Source organism: Labeo rohita, chromosome 23, assembly GCF_022985175.1.
Source record: "Labeo rohita strain BAU-BD-2019 chromosome 23, IGBB_LRoh.1.0, whole genome shotgun sequence".
Lineage (NCBI taxonomy): Eukaryota > Metazoa > Chordata > Actinopteri > Cypriniformes > Cyprinidae > Labeo > Labeo rohita.
In genome coordinates, this window is record NC_066891.1 from 28,463,089 (window position 1) to 28,483,475 (window position 20,387).

General features: G+C 39.8%; 1 protein-coding gene across 1 annotated transcript in view; it reads left to right on the plus strand.

Moving 5' to 3' along the window:
* Positions 1–3,263: 3,263 nt before the first annotated feature.
* The window catches only part of LOC127154270 (uncharacterized), a 53,721-nt gene continuing 36,597 nt past the window's right edge, over positions 3,264–20,387 (plus strand). Inside the window, exons 1-13 of the mRNA XM_051095692.1 lie at positions 3,264–3,440; positions 5,104–5,166; positions 5,297–5,318; positions 5,594–5,854; positions 6,065–6,325; positions 6,422–6,691; positions 8,396–8,659; positions 10,932–11,204; positions 11,336–11,602; positions 18,145–18,402; positions 18,485–18,745; positions 19,288–19,551; positions 19,653–19,913. Of these exons, the coding sequence (XP_050951649.1) occupies positions 3,345–3,440; positions 5,104–5,166; positions 5,297–5,318; positions 5,594–5,854; positions 6,065–6,325; positions 6,422–6,691; positions 8,396–8,659; positions 10,932–11,204; positions 11,336–11,602; positions 18,145–18,402; positions 18,485–18,745; positions 19,288–19,551; positions 19,653–19,913 (2,821 nt within the window). The 5' untranslated portion in view covers positions 3,264–3,344. The remainder of the gene's footprint in view (positions 3,441–5,103; positions 5,167–5,296; positions 5,319–5,593; positions 5,855–6,064; positions 6,326–6,421; positions 6,692–8,395; positions 8,660–10,931; positions 11,205–11,335; positions 11,603–18,144; positions 18,403–18,484; positions 18,746–19,287; positions 19,552–19,652; positions 19,914–20,387) is intronic.

Here is a 20,387-nt window from a genome sequence, read left to right on the forward strand (position 1 = left end):
GGATCACGAATGATTTGCGCAAACATAGACAAATTTATGTAGATCGGGAGGTGCATTCCCTTCACAAACAAACATAATCCACTGCATCTTCAGTGGCTCAGATGTCGGGAGTAAATGACGACCACTACGTTCATTATTACATCCAGCAACACAACACCTCAATCGCTCAATCGGAGATATTCTTGTCTAACTTACATCCCTGCTCCCGCATCGAAACAATGGAGGTCGGACTGTTACACCTGATTTAAGGCGGGTCTGAGGTAAGAGCTCATGTCAATCAACTATCGTGGGAGCGGCCTCTGTGGGTGTGACACCACACCGACAGGCATCTGAGAATGGCTCGATTTGAAAAAGGGGATATTATTTTTACAGATGAATTTAAAACCACTGCATGGATTTTTATCATTTTAGTGTAGATGTGTACATACACTGCCAACACACATTAATGTTCAAACAACATGTAAAAGTGAACTTTGCATTCGATGACCCCTTTAAATTGTGCTGTCATTCTGGATTACATTAAGAATAGGATGCAAAAGAAGAAAGTTAAACTCTCTTCAGCAATAAATGTATTTACTTATGTATTTTATTTATGCTTATTAGTATTGAATTGGATCTTTGAAAGTCAGCAGCAAAGACAAAGAAAAGTTGTTAAACTAAAAAAAAAAAAAAACGTTCAGTGTGAATGGCCACTAATCAATTTGTCTAAGGAGACAGGCCAAAATTTTAGTCCTTCTTCACTGGCAACCATTAGTGATGGGCGTTGCTTTGTGAAGCTTTGAAACCTTTGCGAATCATTTGTTTTGAACCAGTGGTTTGGATGTCTATGACAGTGTTTTAAGTTGATTATGCTGGTATAAGGAAAGTAACACACACAAAACATAAAAGCTCCAGGCTTCCAGCATTGCTATCTTGACAGCACAGTTGGTAACTTACTTTATCAAAATAAAATACAGTGAACCAAGTGTACCTGCCTCATTGTTTCAACGCTGGAACGTGACTGAAGTACAAAGCCTATAATTTACATACTAAATATTAGTTTAGCATCTGGATTCGTCGCAAATATTATGGAACATTTGGATTTTTGCAAGGGACTGGAGAGAAAATGAGGTTTTGTTTGTTTTGTGATTTCTGCGTTAACAACACAAGCCTCATCTTTCATAAAGGTTTGCAACTTTACGAAGTAAACAATGATCCGAAAAACACTTAGCCTCTTGCTAATTAGCACACAAAATACCATTGGTATACTACTACTGCCGCCTCACCGGAAGTTGTACCCACGTTCTTTTTTACAGTAGCGCCCCTTGGAAACAGGTGAGAGACGCGTTCAAAATCAGCACATGATCACTGTCTAGTGGGCTTTGTTTTCAAATGGGCAACTCACGGCATTCGCTGTTCTTTTGCTGGCGGTTATCAAACAGAGTTGCATTACTGCGGGCACCCCCTTCTGGATTGAGGGTGAATTGCCTGTATTCGTTGTAAGCCCTCATGCACCGAACCGAGCTGTCGGTACGAATACATTTATCGTTACACCCCTATTAGAAATGTATCGAAATTTTAATAATTTGCCTTTAGGGGGTGATGATCTCTGTGAGCCCATGAATTACTGATCGCCCTCCAACAGCAAACTCATGAACGAGTGTCTGTGGTTTTTAACTGATCTCAGATCAGTTTAGTAAAATCATAGACATTTTAAATAAGACATCTGTCTAAAGAAAGAGTTGTTAATAGTCTCTTATTGGCATGGTTAGACAAGTCTGCCATAAAATAAACACAACAAGCCCTGCAAATAAATAAACACACATTATGCAGACACTTCATATTTTTATACATTTGATGATTTGTTAATTGAATTTAATATTATTATGCACATTTGGCCTGAGTTTTCATTCACACAGTTTAGACCAGTGTTGTTACATAATGAGTTTTACTTTTTTTGTTTTCTATGTATTGTCATGTATTGACAGCTCTCCTGTCCCCACACTGAGAGAAATCATGAGTAAGTGCAGAGGTGTTATGTGTGCTGTGTAAACAAAATGTTACTGTAGTACTGTAGTTTGTTCATGTATTGTTTACTGAGCTTTCATGTTTCATAAAACTGAATCACACTTGCAATCACCATTTTATAGCTCGAGGAGGACCCAGAAAGTGACATACATTGAAAGTATTTGTTCTCTCTCAGACCCAGTTTCCAAAGTTAACACAGACTGCTTTAGTTTCACCATCACCTTGGTCTCAAAGCTGGCAGCTCCTCCCTGTCGGTTATCTGCATCTGTAACGGGTCACGTCCTACTGTTCCCAGCCTTTGTTCCCTGCATGAAATAGAGCAAAGGATCTCTCACCTGCCCTATTCATTACATATCGCAGCTTTAGGAAATAAAAAAGGATAAAAGCCTATATGAGGATGTTTTACACGACATTTGTTTCTGGGTTAGGCTAAATGGCCATGGTCATAAAATTCACAAAGTATATGGCAACTGTCATATACCTTCACACAACATCTGAATAAAACTACAGAAGTGGACATTTTTGGACCTTTATCAAACAGTCAGACCAATTCAAAAGATAACATACATAAAAACCTTTAGTTCACCCAAAAATGAAAGTTCTGTCATCATTTACTCAACCCCATGTTGTTCAAAACCTGAATGACTTTTTCTTCTTTAAAATGCAACATCATACACTTTGAAGAATGTTCACACTGCTCTTTTCCATATGCCCAAATCATATAGTGACCAAGAGCTGGATTAAAGGTTAGGACCAAGGGTCAAGGATTAAAAAAAAAAAAAGGAGTAAAATCACTGTAAAAGTGGTCCATTTGTCTCATGAGCTATATTCCATGTCTGAAGCCATTTAATAGCTTTCTGTGAAGGACAGACCAAAGTTGTTAAAGCCCAATATACTTCAAGTGAAACTGAATGTCAGGGTCATGTGTGGGAAGGAGTCGCAGGAATGAGGAAATAATGAAAACGTGCTTTTATTGAATAATCCAAAACTGGAACAGCAGGGAAAACACATACCAACACAACAATAACTAACATTAAACGACATTAAGTGCGGACAAGACACAAGGAACTGAATCAAACTTATATAAGAGAGCTAATTAGACAAAGACAGGTGGGAGTGATAAACCAATGAACACTTAACAAGAAACGGAACAGGAAAGACCAAATAAGGGGTGTGACACTGAAGAGTTAAATGGCATAAACATCAAATTAAATGTGACATTTTGAAGTAGAAGGACTGAAATCATTTTAGGAAAACATACCACAATAATCTACACATCTGAGCGAAGAACTTTGCCATGAGTATATTGCCACTTTTATTCAAAGAAAATTAAGTAAATGAAATTGATGTTAACTAGAGGACTGGAGTTGTGTGGATTACTTGTAGACTGTTTGGGTTCTGGATGGCACCTATTCACTGCAGAGGATCCATTGGTGAGCAAGTGATGTAATGCTACATTTCTCCAAATATGGGGAAAAAACAAACTCATCTACATCTTGGATGATCTAATGCTGAGTACATTTTCAGTAAATTTTCATTTTGAAGGGAACTATTCCAAAGTACAACAACTATTCCTTAACTATTTATTCACGGTCCTTGTCTGTCTTGACTCAAATGCAAATTTCAGTGTTTATGTACTCCACCTACATTAATAACAATATTCAAGAAAGATTATTATTGAGATGTCTCAGTTACCTCAGAACAGTTTTTATTTTACACAAAAGTTTGCAAAGTATGGAAGCCCGTTTCTGCCTCTTTTTCCCCTTTATAATTTGGAACTACGAGTTTATATCTCACAATTCTGAGAATTAAGAGATATAAACAGTTGGGAGAAAAAAGTCAGAATAGCAAGATACAAACTCGTATTTGTGAGAAAAGAGTCAGAATTGTGAAAAAAAAAAGTTACAATCGTGAGTTTATATCTCACAATTCTAACTTTATAACTGTGAGTTTCTGTCTCACAGTTCTGAGAAAAAAGTTTTCATATGTTTACAGAATTTTACAGAGATACAAACTCTCATTTGCAAGAAAAAAAGTCAGAACTGTGAGATACAAACTCTCATTTGCAAGAAAAAAAAGTCATAATTGTGAGATACAAACTTGCATTTCTGAGAAAAAAGTCAGAATTGCAAGTTTATATCTCAATTCTGAGAAAAAAAAAATCAGAATTGCGAGAAAAAAGTAAGAATTTAGAGATATAAACTCGCAGTTGTGAAAAAGTCAGAATAGTGAGATACAAACTTGCATTTGCAGGAAAAAAGTCAGAATTGCAAGAAAAAAATAAGAATAAGAATACAAACGCAGATACAAATCAGAATCGTTCATTTGTGTTGGAAAAAAAGTCAATTGCAAGAAAAAAATCAGAATGGTGAAATACAAACTTTCATTTGCCAGAAAAAAAATGTAGAATTGCGAGTTTATATCTCACAGTTCTAAGACAAAAATCAGAACTGTGATAAAAAAAAAGGCAGAATTGAGGGATAGAAAATTACATTTGCGAGAAAAAAGCCAGAATTGCAAGATACAAACTCGCAATACTACACAATTCTGACTTTATAACTTGCAGTTGAGAGTTTATATCTCACAGTTCTAAGGAAAAAAGTCAGAATTGCGTGGAAAAAAATGTCAGAATTGAAAATTTTAATCTTTCAATTCTGACTTCCTTTCTCAGAATTGCAAATTATGTCTTACAATTCTCACTTTTCTCAATTCTGAGAAAAAAGGTCAGAATTGTGACACAAAAATCACAATATTTTTATTTTTTACATTCCATAGGAAAAAGTTCACATAAACTAAAGTGCCAGTTCATGAAAGCTGACTAACTCTAATAGGTGACAATGACATTTTTGTTTTTTTCAGTTCCACCTCTCTCTCTCTCTCTTTCTCTCACTGTATTTTTTCCCATCAGTCCCTCCCACTTTACCTTTTTTCTGTTATCCTCTCATATCTGGCAGTTCCTCAGGGAATTAAATAAGAGAGGACAGGCCCCACGGCCTCTACTGATTGGCCACAGGTGTTCCTACTCTATAGCTCAAAAGAATCCAAAACATCTTTTGTGTCTGACTCCCATGTAAACCACTATTTGTAATATTTCAGGTATTGTCAAAGATGAGAGTGCTGGAGGCACTAGGTGTTGTAGTTTTTGTGACTCTAACACAGGTAGATTTATAATTCTGTTCAAATAAATATTCACATATAAATGCTTTTTTGAATTACATGGATAACATGTATATAACATAAAACTCTTGTATAATTAATATTATTTTTTATTGTTCTTACTTTTTGACAGATATGGACCACTCAGGCACAAGGTAAGCAAACTTCTACAGAGTTCAGATTATCATACTTACAAATATTATTAGTGATTAGTGAGCTATAAATAGTTGTTAGTACTATAATTTTCATTGTATGTAAAAATAATATTTTCCTGTTTCCATATATATATATATATCCTATTAAGTTCTATATATGTGTAGTTAGACATCAATCTGTAAAGGTTTATTTACTACTGGAGAATGAATGAATTATAATTACTGTATTTTTGTACAAGAACGCGGCTTTTATGAGTGACTCTTTTCTATTCCAGAATGCACCATCATTTCTATAAGCTCTCCTACGGCTTCATCGCTGTTGGTTCAATGGAACAGACTACAGGGAATAACAAATTATTTTTTGGATCTTCGGGTTGTGAACGACTCAGCCACCAGTCCAGTTGTAGTGTCGGTCCCCGGAAGTGTGCAGATGAAAGAGGTCTTTGGTTTGAAGACGGGGACGTGGTACAGAGTCGTACTTAAAGGGTTTCTGAATTATAATGTTTTGTGTACGGATGTAAGATTAGCATTAACAGGTAATTTGCTGTGGTTTTCATTCTTTTTTCAATGTTTAAATATATGCAAGACACAATCACAATTTATCATTACTGGAAAAAAAAATAATTTCTACATAATGAATAGATAACAGATAAAATTGATATGGTTTTCTTCAACCTTCTTCACACAACATCAATACATTGTCTGCAGATGATAACAATACTCTTTTTCTTCCATTCCTGCTGTAGCACCGGGCACATCTCAGATAACATATTGGAAAGCATTATCAAGTACAGTCATTTCACTAGAATGGGACTTGGTGCAAACAGCGCAACAATACTTTTTGTTCATAAATTCAACAGTGACTGGGGAACGTTACAACATGTCTTTTACAAACAATAGTGCAATGATTGGAAATCTTCGACAGGCAACTACATATGATTGTTATGTGGTCACATCTAATGCTGGAGGTCTCGGAACAAGAAGCAGAGTACGGACTGTTACCACATGTAAGTAAATGCTATCATGTTGTTTCGACCAGTCTGAAAAAAATTGAATTGAAAGTTACCCTTACCTTTACGCTTGTTAATTTCTTGTATTCTCAGTGATACAGCCTCCAGCGGTGATTACAGCACTACAAACTACGCCCCAGTCTGCCCGCATCAGTTGGCAACCTGTGGACAAGGTTCTAGTCTACCAAGTTACGGTCAAGAATTGGAAATCTCTAAACACTACATTATATTCAAACACTGTGTTTGGCACCACATTAGATGTCCAGAATATTTTACCCTGTTCGTCATACCAAATCTCAGTGTCTTCACTTAATGCGCTCTTGGAACCTGGAGAACCCAGGCAGGTCAACTATACCACAAACAGTAAGCAAAACAGTTTTCATTTGTTCACAGTTATCTCATTGTTAGATTTGACGGTACTCTAGATGCACCTGACAATTGAAATGGTGCACAATGGTTTGTCAAGGTACAACAACCTTTGCTTGGTCCAAGAACAACAAACCCAAACCTACCATTGAAATCAGAGAGATGATAGGTTGACATGAACTTTAAGCCTTGTTTATACCTGGTATTAAGATGCTTTTTCATTGCTTCGATCAGAAGTGGATGACACTAAATACAGGGGTATATCTACATTTTTTGAGCTTGTTCACTTTCATTGGCCAATTCCTGAGGTAGCTAAAAACACACCTAATTGATTTCAGACGAGGGGTGCCCAAACTCGGTCCTGGAGGGCTGCTGTGTTTAGCTCCAACCCTAATTAAACACACCTGAACCAGCTAATCAAGATCTTACTAGGCATGCTAGAAACTACCAGGCAGGTGTGTTAAGGCAAGTTGGAGTTAAACTCTGCAGGACATCGGCCCTCCAGGACCGAGTTTGGGCACCGCTGGTGTAGACAATCAATCATGTGGTTGAATGTGTTTAAACAGCCTGAAAGGACCACCTATTCTACTGACTTTATGTGTAATAATTGTGGGATAAGTGATGTAGTGATGTAACAAATAAGAGGACAGGGTCCAAAAGAAATCAAAACAGAACTGGTCACGAGAGACACATTTAAAATACATACTATTTTTCCCATGGTATGAAAATGCATCTTGAATAACCACTTGTGATAGGATCGCTGAAAAACGTATCTTAATACCAGGTGGAAACAGTGATTAACTAACCTCAATCTGAGGCTCAAACCCCAACCCTGTAAAACTAACCTTAAAATCTGACTGGTTATTTTTAATGTTGTTCAATGCTAAATTCTTTATCAAACTATGGTTTTAATTTGGTTGTGCCTTCCTTCTTTGGCCTTGGATAGGACAGCGGTAAAATTATGCTATATTAGATAAGAAACCAGAGCTCAGTGTAGAACTTAAAGAGGAATGAACTGTAACAAGCTTATCCTGATTTTCAATTTAGCTTAAATTTGGAATATTAAGACAATAAGACATCACATAAATAATTTTAAAAGGTATCAAACAAGAAACCAGGGTTCAAACATAACTCAGGGTCCTTGTTTTAAATTATATTAAGCTACCCCATTATTGAGTTCACCCCTTCTAGTATGGATGAGATAGCCTCTTTAAACTACCGAAGAGCAAACAGAGGGGGAAAAAAAAAATAATTAATAATAAATAATTAATAAATAATTTATAAATAATAATAATAATTTTACTGAGAACTACTTCTTGAGATGGTCATGTTACCCTTGGATAAACATCTAAATCTTCGCATTCGCCTAAATTTAGAAATTTTAACCAAAACCCTGCAATCTAGTTCATTGATATGAACGCAGTTCAAGCCCCAGCCCTAAACCTACCCGTAATCTTTAAATCTGATCATTTGTTCCAAGACCAACAAATATACCTAAGTAAATCAAGTTCAGCTGGAAATGGTACTGTGATAAGATAAAGTCATTGTGGAGAACTGTAAGGATTCTTTCCTTTGAATTATTAAAGCCTAGTATAACAGTACCCACGTGAATGTTTTAATCATTTAAATGGTTAACTCTTTCTTCAAGCTCAGTTTTGTCCATTAATTTGGAAACTCTCCCACACGCCTCTCTCTCCCCAGCTCTGGGTCCAGTGGCATCGGTCTCAGTGAGCTACACCTGTGCTAGTGCATCTGCTGTGGTCTCCTGGACAGGAGTGTTTGGAGCCACTACCTACCGTGCCACTGCCGTAGGTCATCGCACCGGTACAGTTCTGTCTTGTACCTCGAACACTACACAGTGCCAAATCAGAAATCTAGCATGTGGGGAGAACTACATGGTACAAGTCACAGCCCTTTCCGACAACTGTGAGAGCACCGGCAACGCCACCACATCCTTCCAAACAGGTGAGATGTTGGGACAACAAAATCTCAGACCAGTTCTTTCATAACCTTACCAGTGGCATTCAGGGTAAACTAATCTGAACTAGAATCAGCATTGTGGTGTGCATCCTGGATATCTATACCCTTGCACTTCTGATTGTCAATGGCCTCTATTCATTCATGATGTTTAAAGACACCTGATCTACAACAGAGAAGCCACGCTTTCCCTTGAGATAGCATTGTCTGCTCTGGGTTGTTTTGAATAGTCTCACAACAGCAAGTGTTCTTTTCTGTTATGCTGACCCATTTTAGATAGATTTGAGCTCATAGATAAAGAGCCAGGTCACAGTTTGGGTGGGAAGCGAGAAATTGTTCTTTATTAAATAGAGCTGTATTTGTTACATGAAAGATATGATGCTTCTAAGTTATTGCCATTTATCTTGATTGTGAAGTCATGAAAGGTGGCATGTCATATGAGAAGGCACTGATATTGTGGTGCTAATTCTCAATTAATTATATTATGGATGGTTCCTAGGATGGATAAAAAATGGTCTGACAAAAAAACAACTGTTGCTCCATTATAGGTGAGAAAATATAGCGCCACTTGTGACAACGCTAGGAATGCAATGCATACTTTAGGTCGGGAGTGCCCGAACTCAGCCCTGGAGGGCCGGGCTGCTTCTCAATATCCCTCCTTGTCAGCGTTGGGGGTAACGCATTACAAGTAACGCGAGTTACGTAATAATATTACTTTTTTCAACTAACTAGTAAAGTAACGCATTACTTTTGAATTTCTAAGAAAATATTTGAGTTACTTTTTCAAATAAGTAACGCCAGTTACTCTTTTCCCCATTTATTGATTGGCAAGTCTCCTGTCGGGAAATTGGGAGTAAACATGATGTTACTGCATTCTAGACTAAATTTGAACATGCATTAATTCATCTCACTCACAAAAAACAGATTCAGTATTCCTTAAAATGAATAAAAACTGTGAAATGCAAACTCAGAATATGACGCAACCCTGCAATAATTAAATGTTAAATAAAATTGTAAAAAAAAAATCCTTTATGTATTTAATCCCATTTTATTAACCAGTGTCTTAGTTGCTGACCTTCACTGATGCAATTCAACCATACTAATAAGAAAAAAATACTTTAGATAAACTAACATTTGTGCTTCATTTTTTTTTTATAGCTGAAGAGTGATCTCCTGCATAAATGTACTTTTCTTTCAGCCTGAGGTGAATTCATTTCACTTTTGGTATAAAAGGGCTTTTACATTACGATAATGTAATTAGTTACTTTTTCAGGGAGTAACGCAAAATTGTAATGCATTACTTTTAAAAGTAACTTTCCCCAACACTGCTCCTCGTTTCCTCGCTCCTCCGTTCTTTGTCCTATGACCCAGAAACCGATCAAGCTCAGCAATCTTGTAGGACATCTCAATTCTCTAATTGCACCTCAAAAAGGCGAGGATCGAGGAGTGAGGAGGCTTCCTGAGGAGTCTTGAGTGAGGATACACAGGTGTATCATATGCAGAAGTCTTTTTCAGAAACGAGGATGGACAAATAAGAAATGAGAAGCACCCCCTGTGTCCTGCAGAGTTAGATCCAACTTGCCTCAACACACCTGCCGGGAAGTATGCCTAGTAAGAGCTTGATTAGCTGGTTCAGGTGTGTCTATTTGGGGTTAGAGCTAAACTCTGCAGAACACCTGATATCCAGGGCTGAGTTTGGGCGCCCCTAGTTTAGGTACTTTACCTTATTAGATGCTTTAGGAAGTTTGAAGCTAGAAGCATTTAGGTTCACGCACTTGTTCAGAATATGTTTCAGGCCAAGGCCTATAGCTGGGCTATAGTTTCAGTACTCCATCAATCTGAAAAACTGGCCTTAAACATAACAAAATTCCATTGGGTCTGTGCTTTGTTCTCTCGTAGACTTTCATTTAGGTCTCAGAATGAAGTCTTTCTCTTCTTTTTTTTTTTTTCAAAATCAAACAAGAGCTATCCCAGGTGTTGTGTGTTCTCAGGCAGGTAGCTGGTACACACCCTGTTCTCTGTCAGGGAAAATACAGTCCCCGGAGAATATCTCTTTTTTGAGTCATGTGGTCTATGTTACATGCATTAATCTTTTTTAGAACAGCAAGAACTGTGGTAACAATACACTGAAACCCATTACAGAAATTCAAATAGCAAGATTAAAAGATTGAAGACACCAGGGACTAAAATTTGCTTTGAATTGCCCATTTTCTTTGTTCTCACTAAACTTTAATCCTTCTTTTTCCACACGCACTTACAGTTCCCTGCGCCCCATCTGATCTGATGCTGTATCGGGAGTGCAGCAGCAATGTTATTGTCTTTTCTTGGGCTCCAAACAATTACTCAGCTTATTACTATGCGAGAGGCGTGGACTCCACTGGCAAGGTAATGGAATGTATAACCACGGAAAAATCCTGCTTCTTTACCGACACCACGTGTGGGCGCCTTTACAATTTCACCGTCTCTGGTTCTTCATCGTCGGTTAGAGAGCAGTGTAGCACTGCAACCAGTTCAACAATGCAAATCCGAACAGGTGACAATAAACATACATGTATTTATTTAGGCATGAGTAAGACTAAATCTTGATTTTAAGCTTGACTGCACTCACAATAACACAGCACTAATATCTTATTGTGATTATGTTCCTATAATCTCACTGCTTAGCACCCTGCCAAGCAACGAACATGCGCTCATCAGCGGACTGTAAGACAGGTCTTCTGACCAGCAGCTGGGAAGGTGCAGATGGAGCACTGCGGTACATCGTGGAGGCCTTTGGTAACCGTGGAAATCAGAGCCACTATATGTGTAGCTCACTGACGCAGAGCTGCACAATCTCCGACATAAACTGTGGAGAAAGCCTTACCATGATAATCACTGCTGCGGACAATGAGTGCTCCAGCGTTCTGTCTCTGGGAGAAATTGGTCAGACTGGTGAGTGACAAAGTCCCCTTGTGGACAAACAATGGGAGTGTACACATAATTGCATTTGGGCCAAATGGGGTGGGATGCTAGACCATCAGGTGGCATGGTTCCTTAGTGAGTACCACTTCCACCTCAAACCAAGACAATTTCAAGTTCAAGTTCTGCCTGAGCTAGGTGGCCTTTCTGTTGTAGTTTGTATGATTTCCTTGAGGTGCTCCAGTTTACCCCATAGGTTACTAGAGACACTAATGCTGGGCACATACTACATGATTTTAGCCCCATTTTCGATTGCTGTCAGTTTTGTGATGATTTGCCCAAAATGCAAGGCAAATCGGTTATCACTCACATGAGTGACAGTCGCATAGAGTGTTATCTAAGACGTGACCTGAGTGATTTGCTGATGCCCATGAGATATTTGGCAAGCTGAATGCCATGGGTGCATTTCCCAAAAGCATTGTTAGCATTGTTAACTATGGTCGCAAGTTCCACTAAACTGTATTGGTAACAATGAAACTTATGACTATAATTGCATGGTTGACCATAGAAATGCACCCTGGGACCTGTCAGTGACTACGATTCCTGCAGTGTGAAATATGTTTTGATTAAAAATGACATCAGTGATTATCTACAGTCAATGTAACAGACAACCGTTGCAAGGAAGTGGGGATAAATACAAGAAAGTAATCCACAAAACAGGCAATGGTCAGGGCAGGCAGCAAACATTCACAAAACACAAGAATACAGTCCAGGGTCAAAACACAGGAAAGGCAAGACTAAGCAGAAACAATGAAAACACTCAGTAAAGTTTGCTATGGCAAAACAATACTTTGCAAAGTGAGTATGTGTGAGTGCAGCTTAAATATTCCTCCTGACTGGAAATGGCTGTGTCTGTAAATTGGTTCCTAGGCAGAGGGTTGTGGGAAATGGAGTCCAGGGTAGAGTGGCAAGAGTCTAGGGTGGAGTGCCTTCTGGTGGAGCTCATGGGTACTCCAGCTAGGGATTGTGACAGCCAATGAGGGAGCATGATACAGGGCACGGGAAAGTTCAGGGCAGGAGTCATAGACCTACAGCACGAGAATGCCACGAGAATGACATCGATCGCTACTTTCTGGCATACACCACACCTATCAAGTAAGGGTACTGTTGCAAGTGGAAATGCAAGCCAGATCAGGGTGTTTCATCCTGAATCGTACCGTACCATACTGTACTGAACTGAACCGAACCACACGGTGGAAACAAGCCATTAGATGCTTTCTGGTGGCTACAGTTTTTGACAGGATTAAGTGCAGAACACCTGTCCTAAGCCACTAGAGGGCAAGCCTGCAACCATTATCTGAAAAAGTGTAACAGCTAATGCTAACGCTTCCGGTCTGTCAGTACGTGTGAGAGAAGACCAGAGGTCATTTTTTTAATGGATGTTAATGGAGGAGAGGCTTTACTACGCTGAATAAACAGCTTTTTAGAGGAAATGGCTAATCATTTAATGAATCGACAACCAATCTGTAAATCTTCAACGTGTTTTACACTAAACAATACTTTTGGATTTAACTATTTTTAGAGTTTACCATGAAAAAAAATGCTTTTTTATAAGAGAAGTCACTGACTTTTTGCGACAGTCATATAGTCCGTCATATAGTATGCACACAATAGCAACTAGATGTGAAGCATGAGAAGAGCTTCAAACTGACATTCGTGCAGTGTGAACTCTGCACAAGGGCAAGAGCAATTAAATAGGCCAAATTATTTAGACCAGCATGGGGTGCTCAATCTGTAGGTCCCAATGCGCAAATATAGTGAAGGGGACACTATACTGTAAAAAGCACCGTCCTTTGGATGAAACGTTAAACTGGGGTCCTGACTCTCTGTGGTCACTAAAAATCCCATGGCACTTCTTGTAAAGAGCAGGGGTGTATCCCCGGTGTCCTGTCCAAATTCCCTCCACTGGCCCTTGCCAATCATAGCCACCAAATAATCCCTATCCACTGAATTGGCTCTATCACTCTCTCTCCTCTGTACCTGTAGCTGGCGTGTGGTGAGCGCACTGATGCCATTGTACTGTGGCTTCCGTCGCATCATCTAAGTAGATGCTGCACACTGGTGGTGGTTTAGGAGAGACTCCTCATTTGATTGTAAAGCTCTTTGGGTGTACAGCAATACATAACAAAGCGCTATAGAAATCTTTCACTTATTCAATCGTGTCTTTAGTACATCCTGACTGTAGTTTTTAACATCAAAAGAGGGTTTGTGCTGGCCCCAAATACTGTGTGATCCCTGCAGTGAACTGGCTTCAGACCGAGAAGCTGGGATAGGCTCCAGACTAGGGGCAGACAACTTTGGTCCTTGAGGGACACTGTCCTGCAGAGTTTTGCTCCAACCCTAACATAACACACATGAATAAGCTAATCAAGGTCTAATGCAGAGGTCTCAAACTCAATTCCTAGAGGGCCGCAGCTCTGCAGAGTTTAGCTCCAACCAGCTCCAACTCACATCTGCTTGGAAGTTTCTAGTAATCCTGAAGACCTCGATTAGCTGGATCAGGTGTGTTTGATTAGGGTTAAATGTAGATATGTAAAATGTAAAATGTAGATACAACTAACCTGATTTAGCCAATAAGTTAGACTGCCATTCATCATTTAAAGGCGTCATATAATACAATTTCACCTTTTTAACTTTTGTTAGAGTGTAATGTGTGAGCATAAACAAAATCTGCAAAGATACAAAGCTCAAAGTTCAATGCAAATGGAAAAATTGTCTTTTACAGAATTAGCATAGCATGGCCTACAGAGAACAGCTGGTAATAGACTACAACAAAATAATTCCGGGTTAATGACATCATACACCCAGATAACCCCGCCCCCAGGAACATGCAAATCAGAGCCACTATATGTGTAGCTCACTGACGCAGAGCTGCACAATCTCCGACATAAACTGTGGAGAAAGCCTTACCATGATAATCACTGCTGCGGACAATGAGTGCTCCAGCGTTCTGTCTCTGGGAGAAATTGGTCAGACTGGTGAGTGACAAAGTCCCCTTGTGGACAAACAATGGGAGTGTACACATAATTGCATTTGGGCCAAATGGGGTGGGATGCTAGACCATCAGGTGGCATGGTTCCTTAGTGAGTACCACTTCCACCTCAAACCAAGACAATTTCAAGTTCAAGTTCTGCCTGAGCTAGGTGGCCTTTCTGTTGTAGTTTGTATGATTTCCTTGAGGTGCTCCAGTTTACCCCATAGGTTACTAGAGACACTAATGCTGGGCACATACTACATGATTTTAGCCCCATTTTCGATTGCTGTCAGTTTTGTGATGATTTGCCCAAAATGCAAGGCAAATCGGTTATCACTCACATGAGTGACAGTCGCATAGAGTGTTATCTAAGACGTGACCTGAGTGATTTGCTGATGCCCATGAGATATTTGGCAAGCTGAATGCCATGGGTGCATTTCCCAAAAGCATTGTTAGCATTGTTAACTATGGTCGCAAGTTCCACTAAACTGTATTGGTAACAATGAAACTTATGACTATAATTGCATGGTTGACCATAGAAATGCACCCTGGGACCTGTCAGTGACTACGATTCCTGCAGTGTGAAATATGTTTTGATTAAAAATGACATCAGTGATTATCTACAGTCAATGTAACAGACAACCGTTGCAAGGAAGTGGGGATAAATACAAGAAAGTAATCCACAAAACAGGCAATGGTCAGGGCAGGCAGCAAACATTCACAAAACACAAGAATACAGTCCAGGGTCAAAACACAGGAAAGGCAAGACTAAGCAGAAACAATGAAAACACTCAGTAAAGTTTGCTATGGCAAAACAATACTTTGCAAAGTGAGTATGTGTGAGTGCAGCTTAAATATTCCTCCTGACTGGAAATGGCTGTGTCTGTAAATTGGTTCCTAGGCAGAGGGTTGTGGGAAATGGAGTCCAGGGTAGAGTGGCAAGAGTCTAGGGTGGAGTGCCTTCTGGTGGAGCTCATGGGTACTCCAGCTAGGGATTGTGACAGCCAATGAGGGAGCATGATACAGGGCACGGGAAAGTTCAGGGCAGGAGTCATAGACCTACAGCACGAGAATGCCACGAGAATGACATCGATCGCTACTTTCTGGCATACACCACACCTATCAAGTAAGGGTACTGTTGCAAGTGGAAATGCAAGCCAGATCAGGGTGTTTCATCCTGAATCGTACCGTACCATACTGTACTGAACTGAACCGAACCACACGGTGGAAACAAGCCATTAGATGCTTTCTGGTGGCTACAGTTTTTGACAGGATTAAGTGCAGAACACCTGTCCTAAGCCACTAGAGGGCAAGCCTGCAACCATTATCTGAAAAAGTGTAACAGCTAATGCTAACGCTTCCGGTCTGTCAGTACGTGTGAGAGAAGACCAGAGGTCATTTTTTTAATGGATGTTAATGGAGGAGAGGCTTTACTACGCTGAATAAACAGCTTTTTAGAGGAAATGGCTAATCATTTAATGAATCGACAACCAATCTGTAAATCTTCAACGTGTTTTACACTAAACAATACTTTTGGATTTAACTATTTTTAGAGTTTACCATGAAAAAAAATGCTTTTTTATAAGAGAAGTCACTGACTTTTTGCGACAGTCATATAGTCCGTCATATAGTATGCACACAACAGCAACTAGATGTGAAGCATGAGAAGAGCTTCAAACTGACATTCGTGCAGTGTGAACTCTGCACAAGGGCAAGAGCAATTAAATAGGCCAAATTATTTAGACCAGCATGGGGTGCTCAATCTGTAGGTCCCAATGCGCAAATATAGTGAAGGGGACACTATACTGTAAAAAGCACCGTCCTTTGGATGAAACGTTAAACTGGGGTCCTGACTCTCTGTGGTCACTAAAAATCCCATGGCACTTCTTGTAAAGAGCAGGGGTGTATCCCCGGTGTCCTGTCCAAATTCCCTCCACTGGCCCTTGCCAATCATAGCCACCAAATAATCCCTATCCACTGAATTGGCTCTATCACTCTCTCTCCTCTGTACCTGTAGCTGGCGTGTGGTGAGCGCACTGATGCCATTGTACTGTGGCTTCCGTCGCATCATCTAAGTAGATGCTGCACACTGGTGGTGGTTTAGGAGAGACTCCTCATTTGATTGTAAAGCTCTTTGGGTGTACAGCAATACATAACAAAGCGCTATAGAAATCTTTCACTTATTCAATCGTGTCTTTAGTACATCCTGACTGTAGTTTTTAACATCAAAAGAGGGTTTGTGCTGGCCCCAAATACTGTGTGATCCCTGCAGTGAACTGGCTTCAGACCGAGAAGCTGGGATAGGCTCCAGACTAGGGGCAGACAACTTTGGTCCTTGAGGGACACTGTCCTGCAGAGTTTTGCTCCAACCCTAACATAACACACATGAATAAGCTAATCAAGGTCTAATGCAGAGGTCTCAAACTCAATTCCTAGAGGGCCGCAGCTCTGCAGAGTTTAGCTCCAACCAGCTCCAACTCACATCTGCTTGGAAGTTTCTAGTAATCCTGAAGACCTCGATTAGCTGGATCAGGTGTGTTTGATTAGGGTTAAATGTAGATATGTAAAATGTAAAATGTAGATACAACTAACCTGATTTAGCCAATAAGTTAGACTGCCATTCATCATTTAAAGGCGTCATATAATACAATTTCACCTTTTTAACTTTTGTTAGAGTGTAATGTGTGAGCATAAACAAAATCTGCAAAGATACAAAGCTCAAAGTTCAATGCAAATGGAAAAATTGTCTTTTACAGAATTAGCATAGCATGGCCTACAGAGAACAGCTGGTAATAGACTACAACAAAATAATTCCGGGTTAATGACATCATACACCCAGATAACCCCGCCCCCAGGAACATGCAACGAAGGGTGCTTAAATGGTGCGCTGCTTTGGAGAAGAGGAAGAAGACTAAGGGTGCACATAAAAGTCTATTCATATGCTGTATGAATCGCTGTCTTCTAACCATTCTAATGAATTCACAAGTTTCAAAATCAATGTTCTAAAGCAGCAATTCTCAGTCCTGTTCCTCTCATCCCCTGCTCTGCATCTCTCTCTCTCTCAGATCAGCTCAGCTGCTCCAACAACTGTTCCACTTATACACCCATTTTCACATAGCTATGACAGGCATTAAACATGGACATGCATGCGGCTGGCATTCTGTATTAAAGCTTTAATAATGATAAAACGTTTTTATGCTAGCTGAAAAGCAGTGTAAAATAAAGGTAACATATTTGAAAAATAATGCGGTTTTTAAAAAACGAAGCATGAAGACATGTTGCTTTTCACCCCATAAACACAATCAAGCCTTCGAAAAGATCCATCAGACCACCCCTTTAAACAACACACCTTTCCCCAAAACCCTGTCCTCCAAAGAAATGCCAGCAAACCACACGTATAAAATGACTGCTATGCATAAAACAGGTCTGATTGGCTAAAAATGTTCGGGCAGCACACACGTTCATATTTTTGCTGTTTACAGTTTATGTGGCAATTTACACATGCCTTAAATACTCTTGTTTTCTTCTTATTTTTTTCTAGCCCCCTGTGCACCTCAAAATGTTTCTGCAGTGAAGGACTGCAGCTCAGATTCTATCAGTCTGACATGGGAGTCTTCATCTGGTGCTTTTTTCTACTTCGCCACGGCGGTGGATGAATTTGGGAGTGCTCACACTTGTACCACAACAGAAACACATTGCAAGATCAGCGGGGTCCGCTGCGGATCCATATACAATGCCTCTGTGATTGCATCCAACAACTGCAACAGCTCTGTCAGTGACCTCATCAGTGTAGAAACAGGTACAACACATTTGCATAAATACAAGAGTACAATTACTTTGATCTGGCACCTCATAACCAATCTTCTTGCCACCTCTCTCAGCTCCCTGTCCCCCTGGGAGCGTAGAGGCTCTTCTGGACTGCAACGAAAACCAGGCATTGGTGAGCTGGCTGGGAACTCGGAGTATGATATCCTTCACTGCCACTATGGAGGATCAGCTTGGCGGTCTTCTCAGCTGCAGTACCACTGCCAACAGCTGCCGGATCCCCGACTTGAAGTGCGGCCAAGTTTACGACATTAGTGTCACTTACCATGATGGAATCTGTCCCAGTATGCCTTCCCATGCCATACAAATGAAGTCTGGTAAGGAAGGTTTAGTCCACTTCACTTCTGTTTTCAGGCTTTGGAGGTGCGCTCACACTAATAATGAATAAATAAATGAAAGTCACCAGTCTCCAAATTGGTGGTTTCTAGTGTGTATTCTTTCTGATCTAGGTCATATCAGTCTACACTCTTTTTATATGGAGCTGTTATCATGACAGTGTATGAAAACGATTACAAGTGCTTGCTGTTTTACTGCCTCTAGTGTTAATTTCTGTTGGAAACTGCAGTGAAACTTATTGGTATGTATTTCGCATCTAAACTAAATTTTCAAAATCCAAAGTAGAAAAGTGAGGAGAGGAAGCAACGGTATCTATTCATTTAGCCATTTTCTGCATAGTCATAACCTAAAAACAGGCATAAAAAGTTGCAAATCCAATGTCACAACACAACTGAGTGGGGGCAGAATGACGAGGATCAGTTGAACTCGGGTTCGGACCAGGCAATTGATCCAAGTGTGAAAGTACCCTAAATCAACTTCTATAGCACTAGATAATTATATCGATGAAATGATCTCTCCACAGTGCCATGTGGTCCAACAAATGTTCGGGCTGAGGTGCAGTGCCCCTCAGGTGTTCTCTTACTCAGCTGGGACAGAACAGAAGATGCTGAGGGTTATATCGCCACTACAGTCTCCAAGACCTCTGGAGAGCTGGTTTACTGTAACTCTTCCCTGCCTTCCTGTAATGTGAGCAGTCTGCAGTGTGGCGATTCATACTCTGTACAGGTCAGGTCATACAACGGCTCCTGTCTGAGCATGCTAAGTTCACCTCTAGTAGTCGGAGAGGGTAAGACGCCAATTCATTCACTAAAAATACTTCCATATCATCATGTAACTTAGTGCTGCTGTTTGAGTGTCATTCTAATGCTTTTCACTCTGCCCCACTAGTGCCTTGTGTGCCCACTAATGTGACAGCTAGACGGACCTGTGGCAACAGCACAGTGGAGGTATCTTGGAAAGCAAGCCGTGGCACTCAGTCCTACGTTGCTTTTGCTGTGGGTGATGATGGGCATCGTACAAAGTGTACCTCCAACACAACAACATGTAGCATCCCTGACCTGCACTGTAGCAGTGTGTACTCCATTAGCTTGGTAGCTGTAAATGGCAACTGCTCCAGTCGGGAGAGTCAGAGTGTTACCCTGCACACAGGTGAGGCTATTTGGGTAGTAATCTCTGATTTGCAATCAAATTTTTCTTTTGGATCAGTGTTGTTATTGTTACCTGAAACTAAAACTATTGAAAGTTGCTTTGTTAATTGAAATAAGGCTGAAATAAAATACAAATATTATATGTGACCCTGGACCATAAAACCAGTCATATGTAGCATGTGTATATTTGTAGCAATAGCCAACAATACATTGTATAGGGTCAAAATACAGATTTTTCTTTTCTTACAAAAAAACAATAGGATATTAAGTAAAGATCATGATCCATGAAAATATTTTCTAAATTTCCTACCGTAAATATATCAAAACTTAATTGTTGATTGGTAATATGCATTGCTAAGAACTTCATTTGGACAACTTTAAGGGCGATTTTCTCAATATTTTGCACACTCCTAGAACTTATTTATTCAGCTTTCAGATGATGTATATAATTCAGTTTCAGAAAACTGTCCCTTAT